Genomic DNA, 27,004 nt, shown 5'->3' with positions numbered 1-27,004 from the left:
AGAGAGAGAGAGAGAGAGATGGAAGAAGGGCTGTTGTGTAAAGAGGATGAGAGAGGAGAGAAGAGGGAGGGTGGGGATTTAACATGGAGTGTGGTGAGGAAGGAGATGAAGAAGCTGGGGATGTTAGCTGGGCCCATGGTTACAGTTTCAGTATCCCAATATCTACAGCAGGTGATATCTTTGATGATGGTGGGCCACCTTGGTGCGCTCTCTCTCTCCAGCACTGCCATTGCTACTTCACTCTGTAGTGTCACTGGTTTCAGTCTTATAGTATGCTCTCTCTCTCTCTCTCTCTCTCTCTCTCTCTCTCTCTCTCTCTCTCTCTCTCTCTCTCTCTCTCTCTCTCATTTGGTGTCATTCATGGAAGATCTCTCGCATTTGGTGTCATTCATGGAAGATTTGTGCTTGCCTCACACGCGTCTCTCTCACACACACATACATGGTGTCATTCATGGAGGATTTTTGATTGTCTCACACGTGCCTCTCTCTCTCTCTCTAACACACACACTCACACACACATGGGTGTCGTTCATGGAAGATTTGTGCTTGCCTCACACGCGTCTCTCTCTCTCACATACACAAATGGTGTCATTCATGGAAGATTTTTGCTTGTCTCACACGTGGCTCTCTCTCTCACACACATGGGTGTCATTCATGGAAGATTTGTGCTTGCCTCACACGCGTCTCTCTCTCTCTCTCTCTCTCTCTCTCTCTCACACACACACACACACACACACAAATGGTGTTATTCATGGAAGATTTTTGCTTGTGTCACACGTGTCTCTCTCTCTCACACACATGGGTGTCATTCATGGAAGATTTGTGCTTGCCTCACACGGGCTAAACCCACAAGCGTGTGGGACAGCTGAATCGTGCAGGAGGTGGAACCGCCGCTGGAGGTGGTCGTACCCAAAAATCGGGCCGGACCACTCCTCTCATCAGGCGGGTCTACATGTCTAGATTGATTCAGGGCAGTTGGGTGGCCCACTTGCTTAACGGTCACTTCCACGGTGGGGATCCAACTGCTCCCTTCAAATGAACCTGTCACTGCCAAGTGGCATGCTTAGAGAGGATGCGTGTGGGGCCCACAGTGATATTCATTTGTCATCTCACCTGCTCATAAGGTCACAAAGTCATGGATGAAGTGAAAATACAAATATAAGCTTGATCCTAAACTTCTGTAGCTCCTTAAAGAAGTTTTCAACGGTAGACGTTCAATCCTCACTCTTTCCTGGTGTGGTCCACTAGAGCTTTTGATATGCTTCAGTTTTAAGCTCATGTCATGAACTGATCTGGCAAAACAGATGGACGGCGTGGATAAAACACATATATCTCGATGGGCCCCCAAAGAGTCCTGACATCATAGAGATCGGCGGTGGCAGGGTCACCACGTCCTTATTAGTATGCGGCGCGCGTGCTAAACTATCACACGCGTGGGATTTCGTGGTCATTCATTTGGACGTGGGCTTCAGGGATCATGTCCTGGGCCGGTCGACTCCTCAGGTTGGCCCCACGCATACTGCACAGATGGATGGTTCAGATAATATAAAAACAATCCATCTTACTAAGTATCAACTTGCCTTCAAATATATCAATTTCATCCTATTTAATTATTCAAAAATAAAAAGACAAGCTTAAAAAATAAAATTAAAAATTAAAAGTGACACATCTATGTCACATATGACCTTTGTCATGTGCAATTTTGTACTTTTTAATCAAATAGATGATCATTCGTAATGATAAAATTGCACTCATTTTTATTATATATATAAAAAAAGAGCAAATAAAGGTAAAAACTGAACTACAATTCTCTTATTCATGGACCACGGTTTGCGAAAAAGGGAACCGTGGTGCAGTTTCTAATTTCCTAGGGATGTATGTGGATTGGGTACACTGGTCCGAGTCCCTGCCTAGCAATGACATGAGCGCTTGAGGTGCCAACGTGATGCATGGATTTTATCCCCACCATCTATCCATTTTGCCCTATTCTTTTAAGGCTCTATTTAAAGTTGGGCCGAATTCGACTCGATCCGGTGAATCCGACTCGATCCAATGAATTCGACCTGATCTGAACCGAACCAAAAGCCTGGATCGGTGCAGATCAAGTAGGACCACCACTCAAATCCGATCGTATATCAGATCAAGTTCGGATCGTGGTCAATCCGGACCGATTCGATCCAGTCCTGTATATAAGTTTTTATATATATATTTTTATTTTTTACTACCCATCTCTTTACCTGTTCCGAACCGAACGAACTCTAACCTCTCTCTCTACCCAAAGGAGGCACCGCACCCACCCATCTGTCCTTATTTCTCTCTCAATTTCCCTCCTCTCCTTATTTCTCTCTCGGTTTCCCACATCTCCTTCTTTCTCTCCATATCTTAATTTAGCCCTGTCCAAATTGATTGGACTGACTCAACTCGATTCAACTCGATTTGGTTTCCTAGAACGAATTGGACTCAGTTTGGGTCAAGCCAGCAAGGATTAAGATCGGATTGAGTTAGCCCTACTGGATTTGATCCCGGATCGGATCAAGTTTGGGTCAAATGCATGAAAAATCGGATTGAGTCGAGTTGGACCCAATCCGGTTTGACTCAATTCAATGCCCACCTCTAGCTTTTTCCATTTTTCCTTTTTTTTTTTTAAGGGTTGACTCTAAAATTAGACAGGTCCAAGACACAAGTGTACCACACCATAGGAAGTAGCGGTGACAGGGACAGCTACCGTTGAAACTTTTCTAGGGCACATCTTGATGGTTAATAGCCATCAAACCTATTCATAAGGTCATATATACCATGATGGGAAAACATAAATATTAGCTTAATGTGCCCTTAAAAAGTTGTCAATTGTAAGTATTTAATCCCCGTTGTGTGGTCCATTTGAATCTTGGTGTTGCTTCACTTCTGGACTTATACCTTAAAATGATATGGAAAAATGGATGACCGGTGGGATAAAACCCATACATCATGGTGGCCCCCCATCCAATCCACAGAAGCATATTGTTCAGTGAATAAAGTCTGTGAGGCCCACCATGATGTACCTATCTTATCTACAGCATCCATCCATTTTACCAGCTCAATTATGGTGCCATCTCAAAATTGAAGCATATCTAAAGCTCAAGTGGACCATCCCATTGGGGATAACGACGTCCACCACCATTGAAACCTTCCTAGGGCCCACATTGATATTTATTTGTCATCCAACCTGTTCATAAGGTCAAATAGGCATGGATGACGGGAAAACACAAATATCAGCTTGAACCAAAACTTATGTGGTCCCAGGAAGTTTTCAACCGTAGGCATTGAATTCACTCTGTTTCCTGTTGTGTGGTCCACTTGAGCCATGGATATTCTTCAATTTTGGGCTCATGCCCTAAAATGAACTGTTAAAATGATTGCACGGCCTGGATAAGACACATACATTTAACGGTGGGCCTCTCGTAAAGTTTACTCCGTTGCTGTAGCCTACTTAATACGCAATCTGCCTTACCGCGCCCGGTCCTGGGTACTTCAGTCATTTGGGTCCAAGTGAGGAGCCTTTTCTTCTATCTCATCAGTAAAGGTTAGGTCGTTTACGACTTTCTCAACATCGTGGGGCCCGGCAGGGACAGTTGATCTGATGAGTCCACATCGAATGGAGCCATTTTCCACCACAAAACCGTGTGAAACACGGTATAAGCGTCATTCAGAAGACCAGAAGAACACTCCCGATCCCCAGATAGGATATTGCAACAGTTGTTAGTAGCGTTTCTAGAGGGGATTATTTCTGTCATTTGGAATGCAGACTGTCAAATTGATACTCTGTCAGAGTGGGGTAGATGATACACTGTCACATAGAAATTACTTGAAAGTTGCATGTGTAGACACTGTTTAAATCTCTAAGTTCACGTGGTGGAGGCCTTACTCTCTGCTCGGGTGGTAGACTCTTAAGGAGTTTCAACTCCCTATCAAGGGTTCGAGTACCCATAGGTGGTGAAATTCCACTAGCTTAGGTGTGTAGGGGTGTGTGTGTGCGTGTGTAAAAAGAAAAAATGTTCACGTGGTGGCTCACATGATGTACGATCAAAAACACCTCAATCCTCGATAAATCAATCAAGGTTGTCCATCCAATAAACAATATCATGAATGGCTTTTATGTTTTAAAAACTGAATTTGTTGAATATTTCAAACGCATCATCTATTTCTTGCAAGAATGCTCTAATTGTAACCGTTTTTCCTTTTATACCATTAATTTTAATGTTACTTACAGGATGACGAGAATCATCCATTTATATATTAAACCATTTTCTATCCATAGTAAGACAAACAGTATGCAGATTGTTTGCGTAAGGCTTTGATAGGAACTTATCGCAACGACAAGCTAGGTAGGCCCACCACGATGCTAAATCCACTCTGTCCATTCTTTTTGCTAAATCATGTTAGGAAAAAAACTGAGACATATCCAAAACTCATTTAAGCCGCATGACAGGAGCCAATGAAGATTGGATATACACTGTTGAAACATTCTTGAAACATTCTTGAGATGACAAAAGTTTTGAATCTAACTAATTTTTTTTATGCTTTCAGTCCATTCTAAGTAGGAATGAACTTTATGAATGATATTGATGACAAATAAACATTGCGGTGGACCTTAGGGAGGTTTCAACATAGGTATTTTCCTACCCATTTTTTTCCCATCGTGTAATCCAGTTAAATTTTGAATCTTCCTTGTTTTCATGCCCATGTCATAATTAGTTAAAAAGGTAAACCCTAGACTAATGACATGATAACTCCAATGATCTAATCGCTGAGTCAATTGAAACCTCCTTCTTCTATCAAGGAATATTTGACTCCATGGCAAGTCACTGTGGAGTATAAGTACTCACAACCCACTTCCTCTAAATTATTGAGATGATTTAAAAAATGATAGAGGGGGTGGATTTCTCACAAACATCATAGAGGGACCCACCTAGCTCCTAGTAAAAAGGCTTTGATAGTCACTTTGCCCAAGCTTTACTACGGTATGATTAAGCTAGCTTTGCCCCTACCCCAACCATAGCCTCTACTTTTTATTAGGATCTAAGAATTATGTTACCAATTATTAGCGGGGAAGGGAAGGGGCATTTAGTAATTAAAAATGTTAAAAACGTTTTTAAAAGCCAAAAAGTCAAAGTAATATTTTAAATTTTGTTTAGAGAGTAATATATGATTTTAAATCTATAATGGTGAATTAGGTGCGGCCGTTATTATAAGGCCCACCTTGATGTATATATTCTATATCAATGTTGTCCATCTATTTTTTCGAATTATTTCAGGGCATGCACCCAAAAATGAAATAGAGTAAAGTCTCACGTAGACATTGGTGATTGATCATTAAAAACTTCTCATGGGCCATGAAGGTCTTGGGTCAAGCTGATATTTGTTTTCTCCCTTCATCCAGGTTTTATGATCTTAACAATAGGTTGGATGAGAAATAAACATTATAGAAACATTAAAGTAGACCCCACAAAGTCTTTAATGGTGTGACATTTAATCACCACTTTTTTGTATTGTATGGTCCACCAGAGAATTAGATATGCTTAATTTTGGGCTTGTCTTAAAAGACCTGCCAAAACAGATGAAATGAGTATAGAATACATATATCAAGGTGGGCCCCACCGTTAGGGTCGCACCATTATGGGTGAGTAAAGGCCACACCTAATCCATCAGGAGGCCAATGTAAAAAATAAAAATAAAAATAAAAATGATATATTATATTAAAGAAGGTGTTAATTAAGTCCATTTACAGTCCACCCAATCCACCCAATTGATAATTTCCAACTTTTAATGTGCATGTGGTGTTTGACTATTCAATAGGTTGGCCTCACCATGAGGTTGCCTTGTGAAAAAATAGCCACATTCACCAATTTCGCTATTTATCAATGGCTAAATATTGTTTTCTATAAGATAGCCCACCTGATTAGTGGATGGGATCGGTGATCCTCAAGTTGGGACCAACTTATTGTGAGGTTAGATGTCACATTCATTTACTAGGTTGTGAGTTATCCACTGGTGGACCATAACTTGAGGTCCAACCGGTTGGACCCAAGGCCTTCTCAAAGGACATGGAGTGGATGGGATTGAAGAAAAAGAAAAAGTACATTGCGTGGGGTTGAAGAAGAAAAAAGATATATATATTTGTCATTTTGGGGAGAGACGTTAGGTTGAGATTTGCCTCTTTCCCAAAAAGAAGCAAGATCACGGTTGCGATCTTATTCATATTAAATGCCAAACATGACGCGGTTTAGCTAGTGACCCCGACATATCAAAGCTAGGTGGGCCTCACCATGATATATCTGTTTTATCCCCTCCGTCCAACTATTTTGCCAGCTCATTTTCTGGCATGAGACAAAAAAGAGTAAGATTCAAATCCCGTGAGCGTCGTACCTGGCCCACCTGAGCTCAAGACGGGTAGGAGTTCTAGGGGACCACCATGATGTATGGGTTATATCCTCACCGTTTATCGATTTTTCGGTATCAGATACGAGGCTCAAGAGGACTCATGATGTATGGGTTATGTCCTTTTCGGCATCAGATCGAGGCTCAAGTGGACTACACCAGTGGAAGCAGCAGTGATAGTGACACATACTATTGAAACTTCCCTGGGCCCACCATGATAGATATATGATATCTAACCTGTTCATAAGGTCACATGGACCTGGATGAAGGGTAGACACAAATATCAGCTTGATCCAAAACTTCTGGAGCTCTCCGGAAGTTTTCAACTATGGGAATTTAATCTTTCTGTGTGGTATACTTGGGCTTTGAATCTTCTTCATTTTTGGGCTCACATCCCAAACTGATGAGGAAAAACGTATGGACGGTGAGGATATAACCCAAATATCTTGGTGGCCCTCAGAGCTCTTGTCCGTTAGTAGCTCGAGGTGGGAGAGGTAGGATGCGGATTGCGTGGGATTGCGTGGTGAACCCAACGCTACGCAGCCACTTGGTGAGGTGTGAACACTCAGCGGGGCCTACTGTGATGTATCTGTTCTATACACGCCGTTCATCTAGTTTTTCAGATCATTTTAGGTGATGGGCTCAAAGTTTAAACATACTGAAAATACGTGAAAGATTCCTCGTTTCAACGCTGAGGTCTTGGTATCGATTCTCGGGATTGAATATCTACCGTTTAAAAATTCTCCAGGCTACAGAAGTTTTTAATGAAGATGGTATTTGTGTTTTCCCTTCATCCACTCTAATTTGACCTTATCAACAGGTTGGATGACAAATAACAGTGTCCGATGAATATTTCAACGGTGGAAGTCATTATCCTCACCTTTTCCTTTCGTATGGGCCACTTGAGCTTTTGGATATACTTCAATTACAGGATTGTGCCCTAAAAGGATGGACGGATTGGATAAAACACACATCATGTGGGTCCCACAAAAGCGTTACACCAATTAACCACGTGGGGTTAAGGTTCACCCCGCTATCCACGTCCGGTTGAAGGGCTTGATTTTGCACGAGTGGGTAGGACTGGGATTGCGTACTAACGCTGCCAGTATCTAGGGCCTGCTGGTTGCTGCTCTGTGGGCCTCACCATGATGCCTTTGTTTTATCCACACCGTTCATCCATTTCTCCGGATCATTTTATAGCATGAAACCAAAAATTAGTCAGATCCAAATGTAAGGTAGACCACTCCATTGTAAAAAAGGTCATTGAGCATGCACCATTAAAAACTTCTTTGGGGCCAGAAAAGTTTTGGAGCAGGCTTATGTTTGTGTTTTCCCTTCATCCACGTGAGTGTTATCTAATCAACAGGTTGGATGGCAAATAAACACTACAGTAGGCCTTAAGAAGATTTTAACGGTGGGCGTTCAATTACTACTGTTTTCCTGTGGCCTGGGTCGTCTGATATTTCGATGTGACTCATTTTTCGGGTCATAAAGTTAAATGATTTTGGAAAATGGATGGACGGCACACACATTATGGTGGGGCCCACAGAGCACGGACCACTAGTTCCCCCACCACTTCGTGGTAGGTGCGTGAGCTTTCTGTGGTCTATTTTTTAATACTCTTTTCTTGCTAGATGTCCACTTCGTCGACCATTATTAGAGGTGGGCATTTTTGAACCGATCCGATGGATCCGACCTGATCAGACCCGATCCGACCCGTTCCGAACAAAACCGACGGCCTGGATCGGGTAGGATCGGGTAAGATCATTTAGATCCGAGTAGTTTTCGGATCGAGATCGGATAGTGGTTAATCCGGACCGTTCCGATCCGAAAACCCGATCCGAATAGATCCGGACCGTTCCGATCCGGCCAGATCCGGAGTAAAAAATAATATTTTTACTTTTTCTTATGGTGTGGTCCACTTGAGCTTTGAATATTCGTCAATTTTGGATTCAACAGCTAAAATAATCTGAGAAAACAAATGGACGGCATGAATACACCACATGCATTCATGGTGGGCCCCAGCAGAGTTCACTCAGATATGAGAATGGGTTACTTGCACGGCACGTCAACAGCGGGCAACAGCTGTTTACTTGCTTTACAAGTTAATACGGTAGGTTGTGGGAGTATGTATTAAAGTGGCTTAACCAAGTTACTTGGGCCCCACCATGATGTATGTTATGTATCCAACCTTCCATCCATTTGGAGAGATCATTTCAGGGCAATATCCAAAGAATGAATGAAATCCAAAGCTCCAGCGGACCCCAATATAAAAAGTTTTATGGACAGTGATGCCCACCATTAAAAACTTTTAAAGGCTACAAAAGTTTTAGATTAACGTGGTATTTGTGTTTTCCCTTATTTCTTTATTTTTCAACTTTTGAATAGGTTGGATTTCAAATAAACATTACGGTGGGCCTTAGAATAGTTTCAACGGTGGAAATCATTCTCCCCACTTTTTTCTGTGATGTGGTCTACTACAGATTTTTATCTACATCATTATTTGGCTCATGCCCTAAAATGATATCTCAAAATTGATCGACGGTGTGGATGTAACACATACAGCATAGTGGGGCCCACAGAACTTGGTGACGTTACGTCAGTAGCCTTGAGAGTTGAGGCTGCCTGCCCGATGGGACAACACATGCAGCATGCATTTATAAAAAAATTTTATAGTCATGTGGGGCCCACCTTGATGTATATATGTTATCTAAGCCGTTCATCCATTTTGACATATCAATTTAGGCGTTGAACAAAAAATTATGATACATTGAAGATTAAAGTGGACCACACCATATGAAATGATCCGAATAGTGTCCAACCCGATCCGACTCAATTTCCTTCACCGAGTCAGACTCGGATCGGGTCAAATAAATCAAGTATCGGATCTGTCCGAGTCCAGTGACCTGGACTCGGTCTCGGATCGGATCGATTTCGGGTCCACCTGTTAAAATTTCGGATCTGATCGGGTTAGGCTAAATCCGGTCCGACCCGGACCGTTGCCTAGCTTTATCGACCATAGAGAAATTTACAACTGTGGACCCCACCTTTTATCCAGTGGATTTTATGAAGTAATACAAACTTAACATACGCACACAAACCTCCTCGTCCTCGTACTGAAACTGAATTTGAGCATGAAAATACCCCTGCCCTCCTCTGGCTGGTGTGCAGAGACGAGCGCTGACGGACGGCCCTGCGATGGAAACTCAGGTAGGGCTCACTGTGATGTTTGTGAGAAATCCTCCCCCTTTAAGTTCATTCATAGGGTCAATGACCCAGATGAAGAGGAAAAACAAATTTCATAATGATCCAAAACTTCTGTAACCCTTAAAAGGGTTTCAGTGGTAGACGGTCAATTCCCCACTGCATTTTCCAGTATGGTCCACTTGATAGTTAGATTTGTCTTATTTTTCGTCTCAAGCCTTAATATGAGCTCGCCAAATAGATGGACGGTTTGGATATAGCACAGACCTCATGATGGGACCCACAAAAGCAGCATAGACCGCGGCAGTCTGGCAAATTTTTTTATTTTTATTTTTTGTTACCAGGAGAACTTTTTTCCCCTTACATTTTTCTCTAATACATAATTATATAAATATGTATATATAAGTATATAAAAACATTTTTTTATCTTTTAATTCATTTCTTTGTTTATTTATTTAACAAGCATATCTCCTAAACTAGAATGATTTACTTAACGTACCACATATGATTTTGGGATAGGAGAAGCTAATTTAGCCAACCAACCTAGTTATTTTCCAATATTCCATAAGGTGGATGGTTGAAAATCCATTTCATTCACTTCGTGGTCAATTTCAATCACTTCGCAATTAAACTGGAAATTCAGTGGAGCAAACATGAAATTGAGCAGGGCCAACTAGAAATTGAGCAGGGCAAACATGAAATTTAGCGGGGCAAACATTAAATTGAGTGAGGTAAACTAGAAATTCAGCGGGGCAAACATGAAATTGAGTGGGGCAAACTAGAAATTTAGCTGGGCAAACATGATATTGAGCAGGGTAAATATGAAATTGAACGGGGCAAATTAGAAATTCAGCCGGGCAAACTAGAAATTGAGCAGGGTAAACTAGAAATTGAGCGGGGCAAACATGAAATTGAGCGAGGCAAACATGAATTTCAACGAGGTAAACATGAAATTAAGCAGCGCAAACATGAAATTGAGCGGGGCAAACTACAAATTCAGCGGGGCAAACATGAAATTGAGCGGAGCAAACTAAAAATTGAGCAGGGCAAACATAAGGTTTGTGTTAGGGACCGAATGCATTTTATATAGGAGAGTGACTATGGGAGAGAATTCACCCATTGTAGAAGTCTTTTACTTACCTATGTCTTCTTAATCTCTCACATACAAGGAGATAAGTCATTCTTCAATACAATTCTATCTTGAGTCGTCTATAGTACTTCATGCCTATAAAACCATATATACCCAATGTGATTAATTTAAACCAATCATTGCATTACCAGATGAAAACATGTCATATATGGCCAATGATTCCAACATTCTCTAACTTCGGATAATCATGATATTCTTCAATATGCAATATATTATATGGTAATTCATTAACGATCGAGATTTTATTAGATATTTTAATGGATCCTATAACAGTGATGTTAGTTTGTTATCAAACATGTTCATAAGATCATATAGACATGGATTAATAGAAAACACAATTATAAGCTTGATCCAAAACTTCTGTGGCCCCTAAGAAATGATCAATAGTAGAAGTTCAATTCAAAATTATCATGTGGTGTTGTCCATTTGAACATTGGATATGTTTAAATTATTATGTGGTGTTGTCCATCATGAAATTATCTGTTAAGTTTGCCCCGCTCAATTTCATGTTTACTCCGCTGATTTTCTATTTTGCCCTACTCAATTTCACGTTTGCCCTGTTGAAATTCATGTTTGCCCTACTCAATTTCATGTTTCCCCCGCTGAATTTCATGTTTCTCCCACTCAATTTCATGTTTCCCCTGCTGAAATTCATGTTTGCCCCGCTCAATTTCATGCTTCTCCCGCTTAAATAAAACACACATATTATAGTGAGCTTTATAAAAGCCCTTAGTAGGACTATTCGACTCTAACTAAGTTACTCAAATAGGGAGATTTGAAACTCAATTGAGCCATATGCAAACTAAATTCTCTAAAAGTTATGCAAGTTGCCTGTAACCTAGGGTTATATGAATTCCCTATAATCCAAAGGAATGTAGATTACCCACAACGACTTAGGGTAGAAACTCCTTACTATTGAAAGTTATGTGGGTCTCACGTTAACTCATGTGGTGTGATTCATTTGAACATTGGATACGTTTAGATTTTTAAGCTCAAGTAATGAAATTATCTGTTAAATTTGCCCTGCTGAATTTCATGTTTGTCCCGCTGAATTTTAAGTTTGCCCCGCTCAATTTCATGTTTGCCCCATTGATTGTCTAGTTTGCCTCGCTCAATTTCATGTTTGCCCTGTTGAAATTTAAGTTTGCCCCGCTAAATTTCAAGTTTGCCTCGCTAAATTTTATGTTTGCTCTGCTAAATTTCAAGTTTGCCCCACTCATTTTTCTAGTTTCCCCCCCTCAATTTTATGTTTGCCCCGCTGATTTTCTAGTTTGCCTCAATCAATTTCATGTTTGCCCCGCTCAATATTTAGTTTGCCCAGCTCAATTTCAAGTTTGCCCCGCTCAATTTCAAGTTTGCCTCGCTCAATTTTCATACTTCCCTTGCTTCATCTGTAGTTTGTCTCGTTCAATTTCTAGCGGGTCGATAGTCGAAAATCCATTTCATTCTCTTGTTTGCCCCGCTCAATTTCTAGTTTGCCTCACTCAATTTTCGGTTTGTCCCGCTCAATTTTTAGTTTGCCCCACTCAATTTCTAGTTTGACCACGCAGTGAATGAAATGAATTTTCAACCATCGACTTGATGGAATCTTGAAAATAACTAGGTTAGTTGGCTAAACTAGCTTCTCCTACCCCAAAATCATATGTGGTACGTTAAGTAAATCATTCTAGTTTAGGAGATATGCTTGTTAAATAAATAGACAAATAAATGAATTAAAAGATAGAAAAATATTTTTATATACTTATATATATATATATATATATATATATATATATATATATATATATATATATATATATATATATATATATATATAGATATATATATATATGCATTAGAGAAAAATGTAGGTTGAACACAGTTATCCATGTAAAAAAAAAAAAAAAAACATGCACAGGTGGATGTGGGGCCCACCAAAATCATGAACATTGAGTGTGTTTTATTTTTTATTTTTGACTGTGTTACTTTTTTGAGTCCCATTAGGAGGTCTGTGTTATATCCAAACCATCCATCTATTTGGCGAGCTCATATTAAGGCTTGAGACGAAAAATAAGACAGATCTAACTATCAAGTGGACCATACTGTAAAATGCAATGGGGAATTGAACGTCTACCATTGAAATCCTTTTAGGGGTTCCAGAAGTTTTGGATCATTATGAAATTTATTTTTCCTCTTCATCCAGGTCTTTGTGACCCCATGAATGAACTTAGACGGAGAAGATTTCTCACAAACATCACAGTGGGCTCTACCTGAGTTTCTAATGGTTAACGCTCATTCAACACTGTTTCCTGTAATGTGGTATACTTGAGATTTGGATATACCTCATTTTTGGTCTCATACCATAAAATGATTCCGAAAAATATACGGACAGCATGGATGAAAAGCATACATCATCGTGGGGCCAACAGATCACCGACGATCCGCCATATGCGGGTCGCAGGAGGAGTAGCCAATCCGTTTCCTTGCTAAGGAGGGGTATTTTCGTCCTGGAATTTGTCGTCCGTACAAGGAGGTCTAAGTTCGGAAGTCAGGTCTTAGTTCGGAAGTTAAGTTTGTATTGCTTCCAGTGTTTCTACGAGGCCAACCATCGATGGGCTCACTTGATAGACGGAGTGCATGTCAGGTATATGCAAAAATAAGGGCCCACCATGGATCGCATGTTGTGCGTGTATTCAGTAAGGTTGGGACGTGACCGAGTTCCGTCAGGTTCTGACCACGGGCCCCACCTCAATGTATGTGTTGTATGTCAAGGCCGTCCATCTGTTTTTCCAACTCATTGCGCGGGCATGGGTCCAAAAATGAAGCGGATACAAATCTCAGGTGGACCACACTACAAGAAATAGTGATCATTGAATGCCACCACACCTAAAATGAGATGAAAAACGGATGGATAACGAGGATGTACAACAGATGCATCGAGGTGGCCTCACGGTACTCGGTCAAGCCCCAAACTTCTCAATCCGCGGCCTCGCATGTCATTGGACGCGGATTTCGTGCAAAGGCCTGGGCCCTCGGTGATGTTTGTGAGAAATCCAAACCGTCCATCCATTATTCAGCTCAGTTCATTTTTGAGAATGAGACAGAAAATGATGTGGATCTAAAACTGAAGTGGGCCACACAAGAGGAAACAGTGGGGATTGAACAACTACCGTTCAAACATTCGTATGTCATAGAAGTCATGGTGGACCCAGATACACCTTGGATGCACCTCAGTTTTTGTCTCATGATGTAAAATGATCTGATTTTTCAAAAGCATCACGATGGACCCAGCTAGCTTCCCAGCGCAGGAACTTACTGCGAAAGGCTCTCGCAGGGAATCCGCTGTACTGTAGACGATTTTGATACTCTGGCAGCGTTTGATGCTTGATACATAGGCACTCAAGAATTCTAGACACGGTATGCATTGACTCAAATTAAACCGACGAATAAGATCGATCGAGTAATCCAAACCTCTGATTAAAAGAAAACTACTCACTCAAGCAGAGCTGGTTATTTTCTATTTTTAACCGTCCAATAAATGTCCACCAATACGAAAGTAGGAAATCAAATAAAAAGAGTGCAATTTCTGCTTTTGTGGTACACCGGTACCTAAACTGGAAGTCTGGAACCGATATGTTTCTCTCTCTACTCGTACGTGTGTTGCACGTGCCATAACCCATCCTTATAAATGATACGATGGAAATACTTTCCTCTCGTATCTCAGTGAGAGAGATGGAAGCAGGGCTGTTGGGGAAAGAGGAGAGAGAAGAGAGAAGGGAGGGTGGGGATTTAAGATGGGGTGTGGTGATAGAGGAGGTAAAGAAGCTGGGCCTCTTAGCTGGGCCCATGGTTGCAGTTTCTCTCTCCCAATATCTACAGCCGGTGATATCTTTGATGATGGTGGGCCACCTTGGTGAGCTCTCTCTCTCCAGCGCTGCCATAGCTACTTCACTCTGTAGTGTCACCGGTCTCAGCGTCATGGTATGTCCCCTCTCTCAATTTCTGCATGCCTCACACGTGGCTAACCCCACACCGGACGCGGATTGAGTCCTACCCCTAATCCGTCCGGGCAGGTCTCTGTGGGGCCCACCGTGATGTAAGTGTTTTATCCACGCCGTTAATCGCTTTTCTTAGATCATTTTAAGGTATAAGATTAAAACTGAAGCAGATATAGAGCTCCAGTAGACCACATCAAAGGAAGTTGCGGTGATAATGATACCCACCGTTGAAACGTTTCTAAGGGCCACCGTGATGATTTTTCTTTTTTTTAACCATCCAACCTATTAATAAGGTCATGAAGACATGGATGAAGTGAAAACACGAATGTCAGCTTGATCCGAAACTTCTCCAGCTCCCAACAAGTTTTTAATGGTGTACGTTCAATCCCCACTGTGGTCCACTTAAGACCTAGACCTGTATTATTTTTTGTAACAAACCTTAAAAGGATCTGAGAAAACCGATTAACGGCATGGATAAAACACTTACATCATGGTGGGCCCCACAATCCGCGTCCCCCCCACACCACCGAACTCCGTGATGGCAGGACTCTGTGGGGACCACTGTGATCCATGTGTTTTATCCACGCCGTCCATCCTTTTTCTTGATGATTTTAAGCCAAGGAGCCCAAGGTCATAGCACATGCAAAGCATAAGTGGACCACACTGCAGTAAACGGTGGATATAATGACATCCACCGTTGAAACCTTCCTTATGGCCCATAGTAATGTTTCTTTGTCATCCAATCTCTTCATAAGGTCACTCAGACCGGGATGAAGTTAAAAAACAAGTATCAGCTTGATCCAAGACTTTTGTGGCCCCCAAGAAGTTTTCAACGGTAGACTTCAATCTCCACTGTTTCCTCTGGTGTGGTCTGTTTGAGATTTGTATATGCTTCGATTTTTGGTTCATGGCCTAAAATGATATGTAAAAACAGATGGATGGTGTGGATATAGCACATACCTCACGGTGGCCCCACAGAGTGCTGCCATCACGGAGGTCGGTGGTGGCAGGGTCATCACGCAATCCGCTGGCTATCTTAGCTTTTCTCGCCAAGTCATTGAATGACGAAATCGGATGGATGACGGTTCTGGAACCACGCTGGTCGGCGCGTGTAAAGGGAACAGATTTCCTCGCGCGAGTCGCCTTCACGCTCCACCGCACTTCTGTCATTTGGGCCTAGGGGGGATGTTGGTCTTGTGGGCCCACATTGAAGGGAGCCGTTTTCCACCACATATCAAAAACGTGAGACATACGTTTTAGGAAGACCAAGACGGATGGATGGGCCGTCAAAAAGTCGTTAGCAGCGTTTCTCGAGGGTATTTCTGTAATTTCGAATGCAGATGGTTAAAATTGATACTCTGGCAGTGCGTGGTTGATGATATGCTGCCACTTAGGAATTAGTTGAGAATTGCATACGTGGCACATATGCAATTTAAATTGAACCATCGGATTGGTGGGCATGTTTCAGACGATTAAGCATGTATGATATCCAATAGTCTTCTTTCAACAATCAAGTGTCCCCCAATCAGAGGTTAGGATTATTCCACCTGTCTGGATTTTGCACCGTAAGTAAAAGATAGCGGCTTCCACTGTTTAGTCGGTTTAATTTTAGTTAATATATGCCACATTTATAATTTCGGAGAGCCTGCGTATCAGGCGTCATAGACTGCCAGAGTATTAAATAATCCCACGGGTTTTGAAAAGTCTACCGCGATTCGCGCCGCGATATTCGCGCGCGGTAATTCCTTTTCCTTTGGAAGTACGTGTGCAGCGATCTAAGACCAGCTACTCACACACGCAGCAGTGATGTGCAGCGATCTAGACTGTCCAAATTGTGGGTCCCATGTAGAAGGAGAACAATATGTAAAGTTAGAAATTATGGCCGTCCAATTAATGGGCTTAGATGGATGTTAAAAAGCAAAATAGTGAGTGGTCTAAATGCGTCATCGAGTGCATTCATGAGATGGGACCCACCGTGTATTTGTCATGTTGGGCTCCACCAGGAGGTAAAAATTGATGGTTATGAGAAAGGGTAGATGGAATACGGTGGAGCCCACTTTGCGTTTGTAGGTGTTTGTGCATGAGAACCCTTCCATCTAGGGGACCCTATCATGGATTGTTCACCATTCACAAAATGGGAGCGGAATTGGTGCGGAGATTACCGTGGGGCCCACCTTGATGTATATATTCCATATCCACGCTGTCCATTTGTTTTTTCAGATCATTTTAGGGCAAGTAGATCCAAATCTCAAGTAGACCATACTATAGGAAACAATGATGAATGACCATTAAAAACTTTTTGTGGGGCACAAAATTTTTAGATCAAGATGATTTCTTTTCCCTCCATCCAAGTTTGTATGACCTTATCATCAGGTTGTATGGCAAATAAACATTATGATTGGCCCTAGCAATTTTTTAATGGTGGAGCATTCTATCACCACTATTTCCTATAGTATGGTCCACCTGAGATTTGAATCTGGTCATTTTTCGGCTCAATCACAAATGACCTAGCGAAACGGATGGATGGTAGGGATGTAGAATACATACACCAAGGTGGGCCACGGTAAGGGCCTCACTGTCTTAGGTGAGGCCAGGGTGCACGTAATCGGCTCCCATTACAAAACGCTCTGACTATTCAATATAGCTACATCTACATGTTAAGGGCGAACAACTCAGATCCATCCCATGCATGCCCTTTGTGCGGCATTAGTACCATGTTAGATGTGTGATTGATGATATGCAAGCAGATTACTTGGAAATTGCATACACGCAAACGCAATACAAGTTATTCAAAGTGGCCTATCCAAAACTATGGGCAGTAGTTTAGATCTATCATCAGCCAAATATTACTCTGATTTCAATATCCGAGCACTAGATTGATGGCCATTTATTGGATGGCTAAAAATGAAAATAATCTTTGGTCGATGGGAATTCAATGTGGTCTGTCATCAACAGTGGTAATAAAAATAATCGTTGGGTTGATGAGAATTAAATGTAGACAGGACACGTATCATCAATAGAGAGCGAATTGCTTGTAGCTTTCATTACTCTATTTTTATTTTTATTTTTTAATAAATGGTGAGTTGTTTTTCACAGGCAAACGAAGAAGCACATAGAAATAGATCAAGCAAAGTACTACCAATCTACAACCAAGTCCAAACACAAACAATCCGAATTTTTTGTAGGAAAACTCTTTCGGAAAAAAAAAAAACCACAGCACAAAGCGACAATAATGCACTATGAAAGCAAATATTACAAGAGATAGAGATTACCAATTCGAACAAGCTTCGAATCTACACCACAAGCCTAAGTTATACCCTTGAAACCCTTGAGAACAAATTTAGAAAACCTAGAACACCTCTCTTGCATCCCAAATCCCGATTACACCCGATATGTATAACATCACATAGTATGACAATCGGAATAGGAAATAAATCCCGCACTTATGCAATTCTGCGCACGCTCTCGATGGGACTTCGATGGCATTGATGATCTGTCGATGGCATCGAACACCTTCGATGACATTGAGCAAAACCCCAAAACGTTCCAACAACAAAACATGGATTTTTCGGATTTTTCCGATGGCATTGAGTAAAATCCCAAAACATAGATTTTCTAGATTTTTCCGATGGCATCAACATATATATGCTCGATGGCATTGACATCTGCTTGATGGCATTGAGTGGTCTGTCAATGGCAGCGACAAACCCTGTTGTTTACATATTTAAGACATCAACAACATTATCAATGCCAATAATAAAAATTTCTAGTCTTTTGCAGTCCAATAATACAAAGTCAAGGAGTTATTTGATACTCTAATTGCGTATGACACCTGGTACACAGACACTTAAAATGGTACATGTGACAGAATATTGATTCAAATTCAACCAAATTGTGTAATTCACTGTAGCTAAGTTATGTTCTAAGAATTGGATAGGTTAAATAATCCTAACCTCCGATTCATGGACAAATGTGTTTTGAAATAACACCATTGAATATTTCTCATTTTTAACTGTCCAATATTTATTTATCAATCTAATAGTTGACTCACTAAACAAAAGTACTTCTTGGTTAACCATACAGCTAAACTGATACCTATATTCAAGAAGAGAAGACGCATCTTAAGAAGGCACATTAACATGGCTCAATCAAACAAGGTTGTTGTTTTAGAGTCCATTGAGTTTGAGATCCAAACACATTTAGATCCTTGTGTAGGTCCGTCTCCACTAGTAGTATACATAGGTTCTTGTGTAAGACTACCATCGGACATGGGTGCGTACGTGTTAGTCTCCATGGGAGCCTCCGATGGGAGTATGTGTAAGTTCTTGGATTAGGACCGTAGTGGTTCTTGGTTAGCTGATAGAAAACCAATTAAGTTTCTGTGGGAGCCACCAACATGGGTGCAAACATGTTCCACCAACACGGGTGAGTACGTGTAGGTTTTTGTATAAGACCGTCGCCGACACAGGTGTATATGTGTAGGTTTGCGGCGAACCTGTAAAACCATTGTAAATGTTAAAAGTGAACCTATTGCAAACCTCCACGACAGTGAAATCCAGTACACTTGAGGAGAGTGCGTCAGCCGGGAGTGGAGTAGACAATTAGCCGAACCATTTTATATCCTTGCGTTTGCGATTGTGATTTATGCATATTCTATTTATGCTTGTAAGTTAAATTGTTATATATGAATGCATGAATAGATTGTATACTTAGTGTTTAATTCAATTGCACACACTTGATATATCTATCTCACATAAACTAGTTGCTCATATAATTGTATTATTGTAGGTTATGTAATTGGACCCACTTCGCTTGGAAGCCTAAGTGTTAATTGCTTTTAACTGGCGCATATTTTCAAGTGCGCCCCGACTTAGTCACAAATGACCTAGCGAAACGGATGGATGGTGGGGATGTAGAATACATGCACCAAGGTGGGCCCACAGTAAGGGCCTCACTATCTTGGGTGAGGCCAGGGTGCACCTAATCGGCTCCCATTACAAACCGCTTTGACTATTCAATATAGCTACATGTCAAGGGCGAACAGCTCAGATCCATCCCATGCATGCCCTTTGTGCAGCATTAGTACCATGTTAGATGTGTGGGTAATTTTGCACTGACAAATATTCTAATACTCTGGCATAGTGTGATCGATGATATGCAGGCAGATTACTTGGAAATTGCATACACGCAAACGCAATACAAGTTATTCAAAGTAGCCCATCCATAACTATGGGCAGTAGTTTAGATCTATCATCAACCAAATATTACTCTGATTTCAATATCCGAGCACTAGATTGATGGCCATTTATTGGATGGCTAAAAGTGAAAATAATCTTTGGTCGATGGGAATTCAATGTGGTCTGTCATCAACAAAGGTAATAAAAATAATCGTTGGGTTGATGAGAATTAAATGTGGACAGGACACATGTCATCAATTGAGAGCGAATTGCTTGCAGCTTTCATTACTCTAATTTATTTATTTTTGAATGAATGGTGAGTTGTTTTTCACGGGCAAACGAAGAAGCACACAGAGATCAAGCAAAGTACTCCCAATCATACAACAAAGTCCAAACACAAACAATCCGAATTTTTTGTGAGAAAACTCTTTCGGAAAAAAAAAACTACAGCACAAAGCGACAATAATGCACTATGAAAGCAGATATTACAAGAGATAGAGATTACCAATTCGAACAAGCTTCGAATCTACACCACAAGTCTAAGTTATACCCTTGAAACCCTTGAGAACAAATTTAGAAAACCTAGAACACCTCTCTTGCATCCCAAATCCCGATTACACCCGATATATATAGCATCACATAGTATCACAATTGGAATAGGAAATAAATCCCGCACTTATGCAATTCTGCGCGCGCTCTCGATGAGCCTTCGATGGCATCGATGATCTGTCGATGGCATCGAACACCTTTGATGACATCGAGCAAAACCCCAAAATGTTCCAACAACAAAACATGGATTTTTCGGATTTTTCCGATGGCATCGAGTAAAATCCCAAAACATAGATTTTCCAAATTTTTCCATGGCATCAACATATATATGCTCGATGGCATTGACATCTGCTCAATGGCATCGACAGACCCTGTTGTTTACATATTTAAGACATCAACAACATTATCAATGCCAATAATAAAAATTTCTAGTCTTTTGCAGTCCAGTAATACAAAGTCAAGGAGTTATTTGATACTCTAGTTGCGTATGACGCCTGGTACACAGACACTTAAAATGGTACATGTGATAGAATATTGATTCAAATTCAACCAAATTGTGTAATTCACTGTAGCTAAGTTATGTTCTAAGAATTGGATAGGTTAAATAATCCTAACCTCCGATTCATGGACAAATGTGTTTTGAAATAACACCATTGGATATTTCTCATTTTTAACTGTCCAATATTTATTTATCAATCTAATAGTCGACTCACGAAACAAAAGTACTTCTTGGTTAACCATACAGCTACACTGGTACCTATATTCAAGAAGAAATGATGCATCTTAAGAAGGCACATTAACATGGCTTAATCAAACAAGGTTGTTGTTTTAGAGTCCATTGAGTTTGAGATCCAAACTCAGTTAGATCCTTGTGTATGACCGTCTCCAACGGTAGTATACATAGGTTCTTGTGTAGGACCACCACCGGACATGGGTGCGTACGTGTTAGTCTCCATGAGGGCTTCCGACGGGAGTATGTGTAAGTTCTTGGATTAAGACCGTAGTGGTTCTTGGTTAGCCGATAGAAAACCAATTAAGTCTCTGCGGGAGCCACCAACATGGGTGCAAACGTGTTCCACCAACACGGGTGAGTACGTGTAGGTTTTTGTATAAGACCGTCGCCGACATAGGTGTGTATGTGTAGGTTTGTGACGAACCTGTAAAACCATTGTAAATGTTAAAAGTGAACCTATTGGAAACCTCCACGATAGTGAAATCTAGTACACTCGAGGAGAGTGCGTCAGCCGAGAGTGGAGTAGGCAATTAGCTGAACCATTTTATATCCTTGCGTTTGCGATTGTGATTTATGCATATTCTATTTATGCTTGTGAGTTGAATTGTTCTATATGAATGCATGAATAGATTGTATACTTAGTGTTTAATTCAATTGCACTCACTTGATATATCTATCTCACATAAACTAGTTGCTCATATAATTGTATCATTGTAGGTTATGTACTTGGACCCACTTCGCTTGGAAGCCTAAGTGTTAATTGCCCCCACCCCACCCCGACTTAGCCATAATCGAACATCCATAAGCTTCCGCATAGAGTGGTGTTGTGTTAGACAACCGACGCAATTTCACCCTTGTCCATACACAGCCCATGAAGATGAACATGCACAAGAACCATGTCACTCTGTTCATTAGGTGGGACACATTGTACATTAGTCATGGACCATGCACACATTTTCTTGAAATTTCCATTCTTTCCATATCAGGGTGTTTCACCTGATGATAGACCAGAGGAAAGTCCCACCTTATGCATGGTTCAGATATCCCACATATATCGCATGTAACAGTTAATGTGGAGATAGTGCATATGGGCCTAGAAAACAAATAATCATCATGGTCATCATCTAAGTTTTGTCCTAACTAATTGAGGTCCGCCACGAGAATCCTATAACTCCATTCCTTTGTCAGGATTCATAAGAAGGGTCAGAAAACAAGTTCTAAAAAATATATTTGATCATCGAAATAAAATGCTTTTGTGATCACTGCCTGATTGATTGAAATTTGTACGTTGCGGCAGATGGGAATGGCAAGTGCATTGGAAACTCTATGCGGGCAAGCGTACGGAGCCCAGCAATATCAAAAGCTTGGAATTCACACTCAAAGAGCTGTATTCGCCCTCCTCTTGGTCGCTCTACCGCTCTCTCTCTTATGGGTTTTCATGGGAAAGATCCTAATTTTCATTGGCCAAGATCCTCTAATCTCATACGAAGCAGGGAAGTATGCAATGTGGATGATCCCCGCGCTATACGCTTACGCAGTTCTTCATTCGCTAATAAGATTCCTTCAATCTCAGAGCTTGATTCTTCCAATGCTCCTAACCACTTTGGCAATTCTGTGTTTTCATATTCCTCTATCCTGGGTCTTAGTATTTAAATCTGGGTTGGGAAGTGTCGGGGCTGCATTGGCGATCAGTATATCGTATTGGTTGAATGTGATCATCCTCGGATTGTATGTGAAGTACTCTCCGTCTTGTAAGAAGACCCGCGCCCCACTCTCGAAGGAATTGTTTCGAGGGCTTGATGAGTTCTTCCGACTCGCGATTCCGTCCGCAGTGATGATATGGTAATTTCGTCCGTCTTTCCTCTACCTTTATGGTTTTTGTGATTTGGAAACATTGTTTGTTTTTCGCCTCTTCTTATTGATGTTTTTCTCTGTCGATGATTTTAGTCTTGAATGGTGGTCATTTGAACTGCTTATCTTGTTGTCTGGGCTTCTACCCAATCCAGAGCTAGAAACTTCAGTTCTTTCAATATGGTATGGATATAGCTGCATTTCTATGTTCAATAGTTGGGATTTTTTATTTTATTTCATTTATTTATTTGAGCGTATTTGGTTGCTCCATATTCATGAAATTTCATGGTTAATGAATAACGAGTCTAATTTGGTGTGACCAAACATGCACTTAATAATAGAAAAATGATAAGCTAGTGTGTCAATTTTCCGCCATTTCTTATGTCTGTGGCATACATGTATGTCAGTCGAGATGACCATCCAAACCATGGCCGTCATTATCGATGGGCCTATCTTGAGATTACACTCATTTGATGATCCTAATCATCCAATTGGTGGCCATAAAATGGTCATTTGTCCAAGTTCAAAATAAATATATGAGATGGTTGAGATCATCTGATCAGATGAGTGGGGTATTCTCCACCCACAATGGGACTATGATTTGGACATTGTGGATTCACTTACCTGTATTGGATGGTCGCCTGTAGAATATCAGCCATCGAAAATTATAATGGGGCGGAATTTGATTGAGTCAGATAATGTTATCAAAGGACCTTATAGTCTAGTCTAATCTGTTTCATTCTTCATGAACAGCCTCACCACCATCTCATTGCTCTACACGATACCATACGGGTTCGGTGCTGCTGCCAGGTTTGCTCTAATTCTGAGCCTTTCATGCATCAATGTATGTCTTTTACTGTGCAAGTATTGCATGTGTGTTAATTTGGATCTGTTTGTTGTCTTACAGCACACGAGTTTCTAATGAATTAGGAGCTGGAAAACCGGAGGCAGCCCGCTTAGCCGTGTGTGTTGTGATGTGTGTGGCAGTCCTGGAGACAGCGATAGTCAGCACAACCCTTTTCTCCATCCGCTTCATTCTGGGTTATGCTTACAGCAACGAGAAGGAAGTCATAGATTATGTTAGGAGAATGGTGCCTCTGATCTGCCTGTCGGTCATCACTGATAGCCTACAAGGGGTCCTCTCAGGTTATCATCTCACCATCCATTTCTATTTGCTTTCTCTAATGGCATGTTTGGATGCTCAATCAAACTGAAATACAATTCATTATTCATTATAAGGTTGATCAAAGTATTGGGCTAGGGTGTGCACTTGTTAAATTCAAGGGTGGGTGGCTCCTCTCAGCTTTTTTCTTTTCCTGTGGCCCACTTAGTTTTAGATCAGTACTGAGTATTAGGCCTTGGGGGGTTCTTGAGGTGATGCATCTGATGAACCGAGTATTAGGCCTTGGGGGTTTCTTGAGGTGATGCATCTGATGGATTGGATGGTGTGAATGTAACACGTGGTCCCCATATCTGGCTGGTATCACCGTAAGGCTATGCTGGTACTGGTACCACTGGAGCACGCCCCATTGCAATACCACGCGTTTCAAGTTGGATCTGAAACAAGATTAATTACAATTTGGGAGCCAGTCTCTCATTATTTATGAGTTGGGCTAATTCCATTTACATCGTTTACTCTTCTTTTAAGAAAATTATTGCGATTCAATTCAATTGAACATCCAAACTCGCCTAAACAAGCTATAGGGAACTCAATGTTTCCTAGTGTCTTTCCTTGTTTTTGTCATCTTAGTTACTATTTCTCATCAGACGGTTCTCTTTTACATTTTTCAGGTGTTGCTAGAGGGTGCGGATGGCAGCATATAGGTGCCTACGTAAACCTCGGAGCATTCTATCTTGTTGGAATTCCAGTTGCTAGCATCTTGGGCTTTCTCTTTAATTTGAAAGGAAGGGGCCTTTGGATGGGGATAGTGGGCGGATCAGCTGTACAGTCGGTGCTTCTCTCTTTCATTACAGGCTTTACAAATTGGCAACAACAGGTTTGTGTTCATGCATTGTAGCTCATGTTTTCAGTTCAAGCATACACTACTCAAATTGCGTATCGTTACACAAGGATGAATTAAATAATGCTTGGCTTATCCAAACGGTGTATTATGTTTGGTGCGACTGTTCGGTCAGAGCCTACTTTTGGTGATTAACGTTACAAGTGCATGGATGAAGAGAAGAGATCACCTTGTTCATCTAAAAAATAGCCATGAATTTACAAGGAGAGAGAAATATCTAAAAACAGAATTATAAAAGATATTATTGAATAAAGTGCTGATTACAACATACTTGATGTGCTTATATAACCAAAATAAACCCTAGACCTTAATTTGATTTGAAATAGGATATTTTCCCAAAAATAGTAAAAAGATGCCTAATCCTACCAAAACTCATAAACAACCCTTAGATGACTAGAACGAAGACTCTGGATCACAATCGGACTCTTATATAGAATTCAAGATCAAAACCTGCTTTAAAATTCATTACTAAAATGCATAGACTTGCCGAATCGATTGAAACTCAACTGAGTCAACTTGACTCAGTGAGAATTCGAGCAACTCATCGAGTCCCCACTTGCAGACTCTGTTGAGTTGACATGACTTGTAATGACTCAAACCAACTTACGTGGATAAAAGTTTTTTTTTTGTCTTTTATTTTTTAAATGAAAAATGTGATGTGAAAGGGTGAGGGAGTCAAAACCCTAAACCCCCTCCAGATACCCAAGGCTTTTTTAACCAGTTTGAGTACACATATACAACTATTGTTTTATTTTGGCTTATTTTATTTTATTTATCAGGATTAGAAGCATTGAATATTATCACTATCATCTTCATTTAATTAACAATTATCCAGTTGAGACAAGTAAGACTCGATCGAGTCTTCGAGTCAACCCAGCCTGGCTGGACCTCGAGTTCCTTTGAGCTTTCGAGTTTTGAACTATGGTAAATTGAACTTGATGATTTTACTAGGTGATTTTGCTTTGTATGCATGTTGATTTTTTCGTTGGATATTGCAGGCGGACAAGGCAAGGGCACGAGTATTTGTGCAGAGATTGCAGATAGACAATGGAATACTAAAGTGAGCTTTCTCGGCTCCGAATCTTCGTAAGGAATTCGGTGTAATGGGAGTAGCTTATTTGTTTCAGCTAATATCTTGACACCAATTTTGAGTTTGCGGGTTGGCAATGCAGAAATATATAATGATGTTGTGTATCCGTCCCTGTGGCCGTGTATTCATGACAATGCAAGCCTATGTGCATGTGATATGAAGGGCCCGTTTGGATACCACCGAATAAGTTACTTTTTCTACTTACAGCAATACATAAGCAACTTAATTGAGATAAGTTTGGTTTAAGATCAATTATAAGTAACTTTTTTTTAAAGTTAATCACTTCAGCTTAATAAGTAGAAACCAAGATAAGCTACTTGAAGTATAAGTAGCCTATCTTAAGTAACTTACGATGCAAACGCCCCAAAAAATCAAACACCCTCTTAAGGAAATTTTGATGTATTGGGTAGATTTTTTACCAATAGACTTCTAAAACTTACAGATTCATTGATGAGATTTTCCTCTTTATAACTCTTTGAGCAATATGGGGCCATTTGGTAGCAACAAAGTTCAATCCTACACAGCCTATCTAAGCAAGCTTGTTTGTTTGACAAATGTTGTCCTAGTCTAATTGTTCTCGTGATGTTTGTAAAGCACTTGAAGTAAGGACTATCACATGTGGTACACTTACACATTGAAATTTTAGCAGGTGTGGTAAGTGTCATATGTTGCACATGATGACAGCTTACAGATCTATGATAGCACGTGGCTTACGTGGTGTTTGATGATATATGTTGGCACATGCTACACTTATTGCATGTACTATTTGGCAAATGCGAATTTGAAGGGTTCTCAGCTTACTGAGCCATAGGCAAAGAAAAGAGAATAACAAGAG

General features: G+C 40.7%; 1 protein-coding gene across 3 annotated transcripts; it reads left to right on the top strand.

The window, feature by feature from the left end:
• LOC131235029 (protein DETOXIFICATION 14-like) lies at positions 1–26,404 on the top strand. Of its 3 annotated transcripts, none has more exons than XM_058232108.1 (7): positions 1–270; positions 22,505–23,049; positions 23,155–23,241; positions 23,812–23,868; positions 23,966–24,204; positions 24,850–25,055; positions 26,078–26,404. In XM_058232108.1, exons 1-7 carry the CDS (start codon positions 19–21, stop codon positions 26,141–26,143), a joined length of 1,452 nt encoding a protein of 483 aa, XP_058088091.1. In that variant the 5' UTR covers positions 1–18; the 3' UTR covers positions 26,144–26,404. The 3 variants fall into 3 exon arrangements, with proteins under 3 accessions (XP_058088091.1, XP_058088090.1, XP_058088092.1); XM_058232107.1 differs by lacking the exon at positions 1–270 and adding an exon at positions 14,432–14,731; XM_058232109.1 differs by lacking the exon at positions 1–270 and adding an exon at positions 19,692–20,123.
• The last annotated feature ends 600 nt before the right edge of the window (positions 26,405–27,004 follow it).

Source organism: Magnolia sinica, chromosome 19 (assembly GCF_029962835.1).
Source record: "Magnolia sinica isolate HGM2019 chromosome 19, MsV1, whole genome shotgun sequence".
NCBI lineage: Eukaryota > Viridiplantae > Streptophyta > Magnoliopsida > Magnoliales > Magnoliaceae > Magnolia > Magnolia sinica.
Note: the sequence above shows the minus strand (reverse complement) of the source record. Positions and strands in the feature narration are given on the sequence as shown.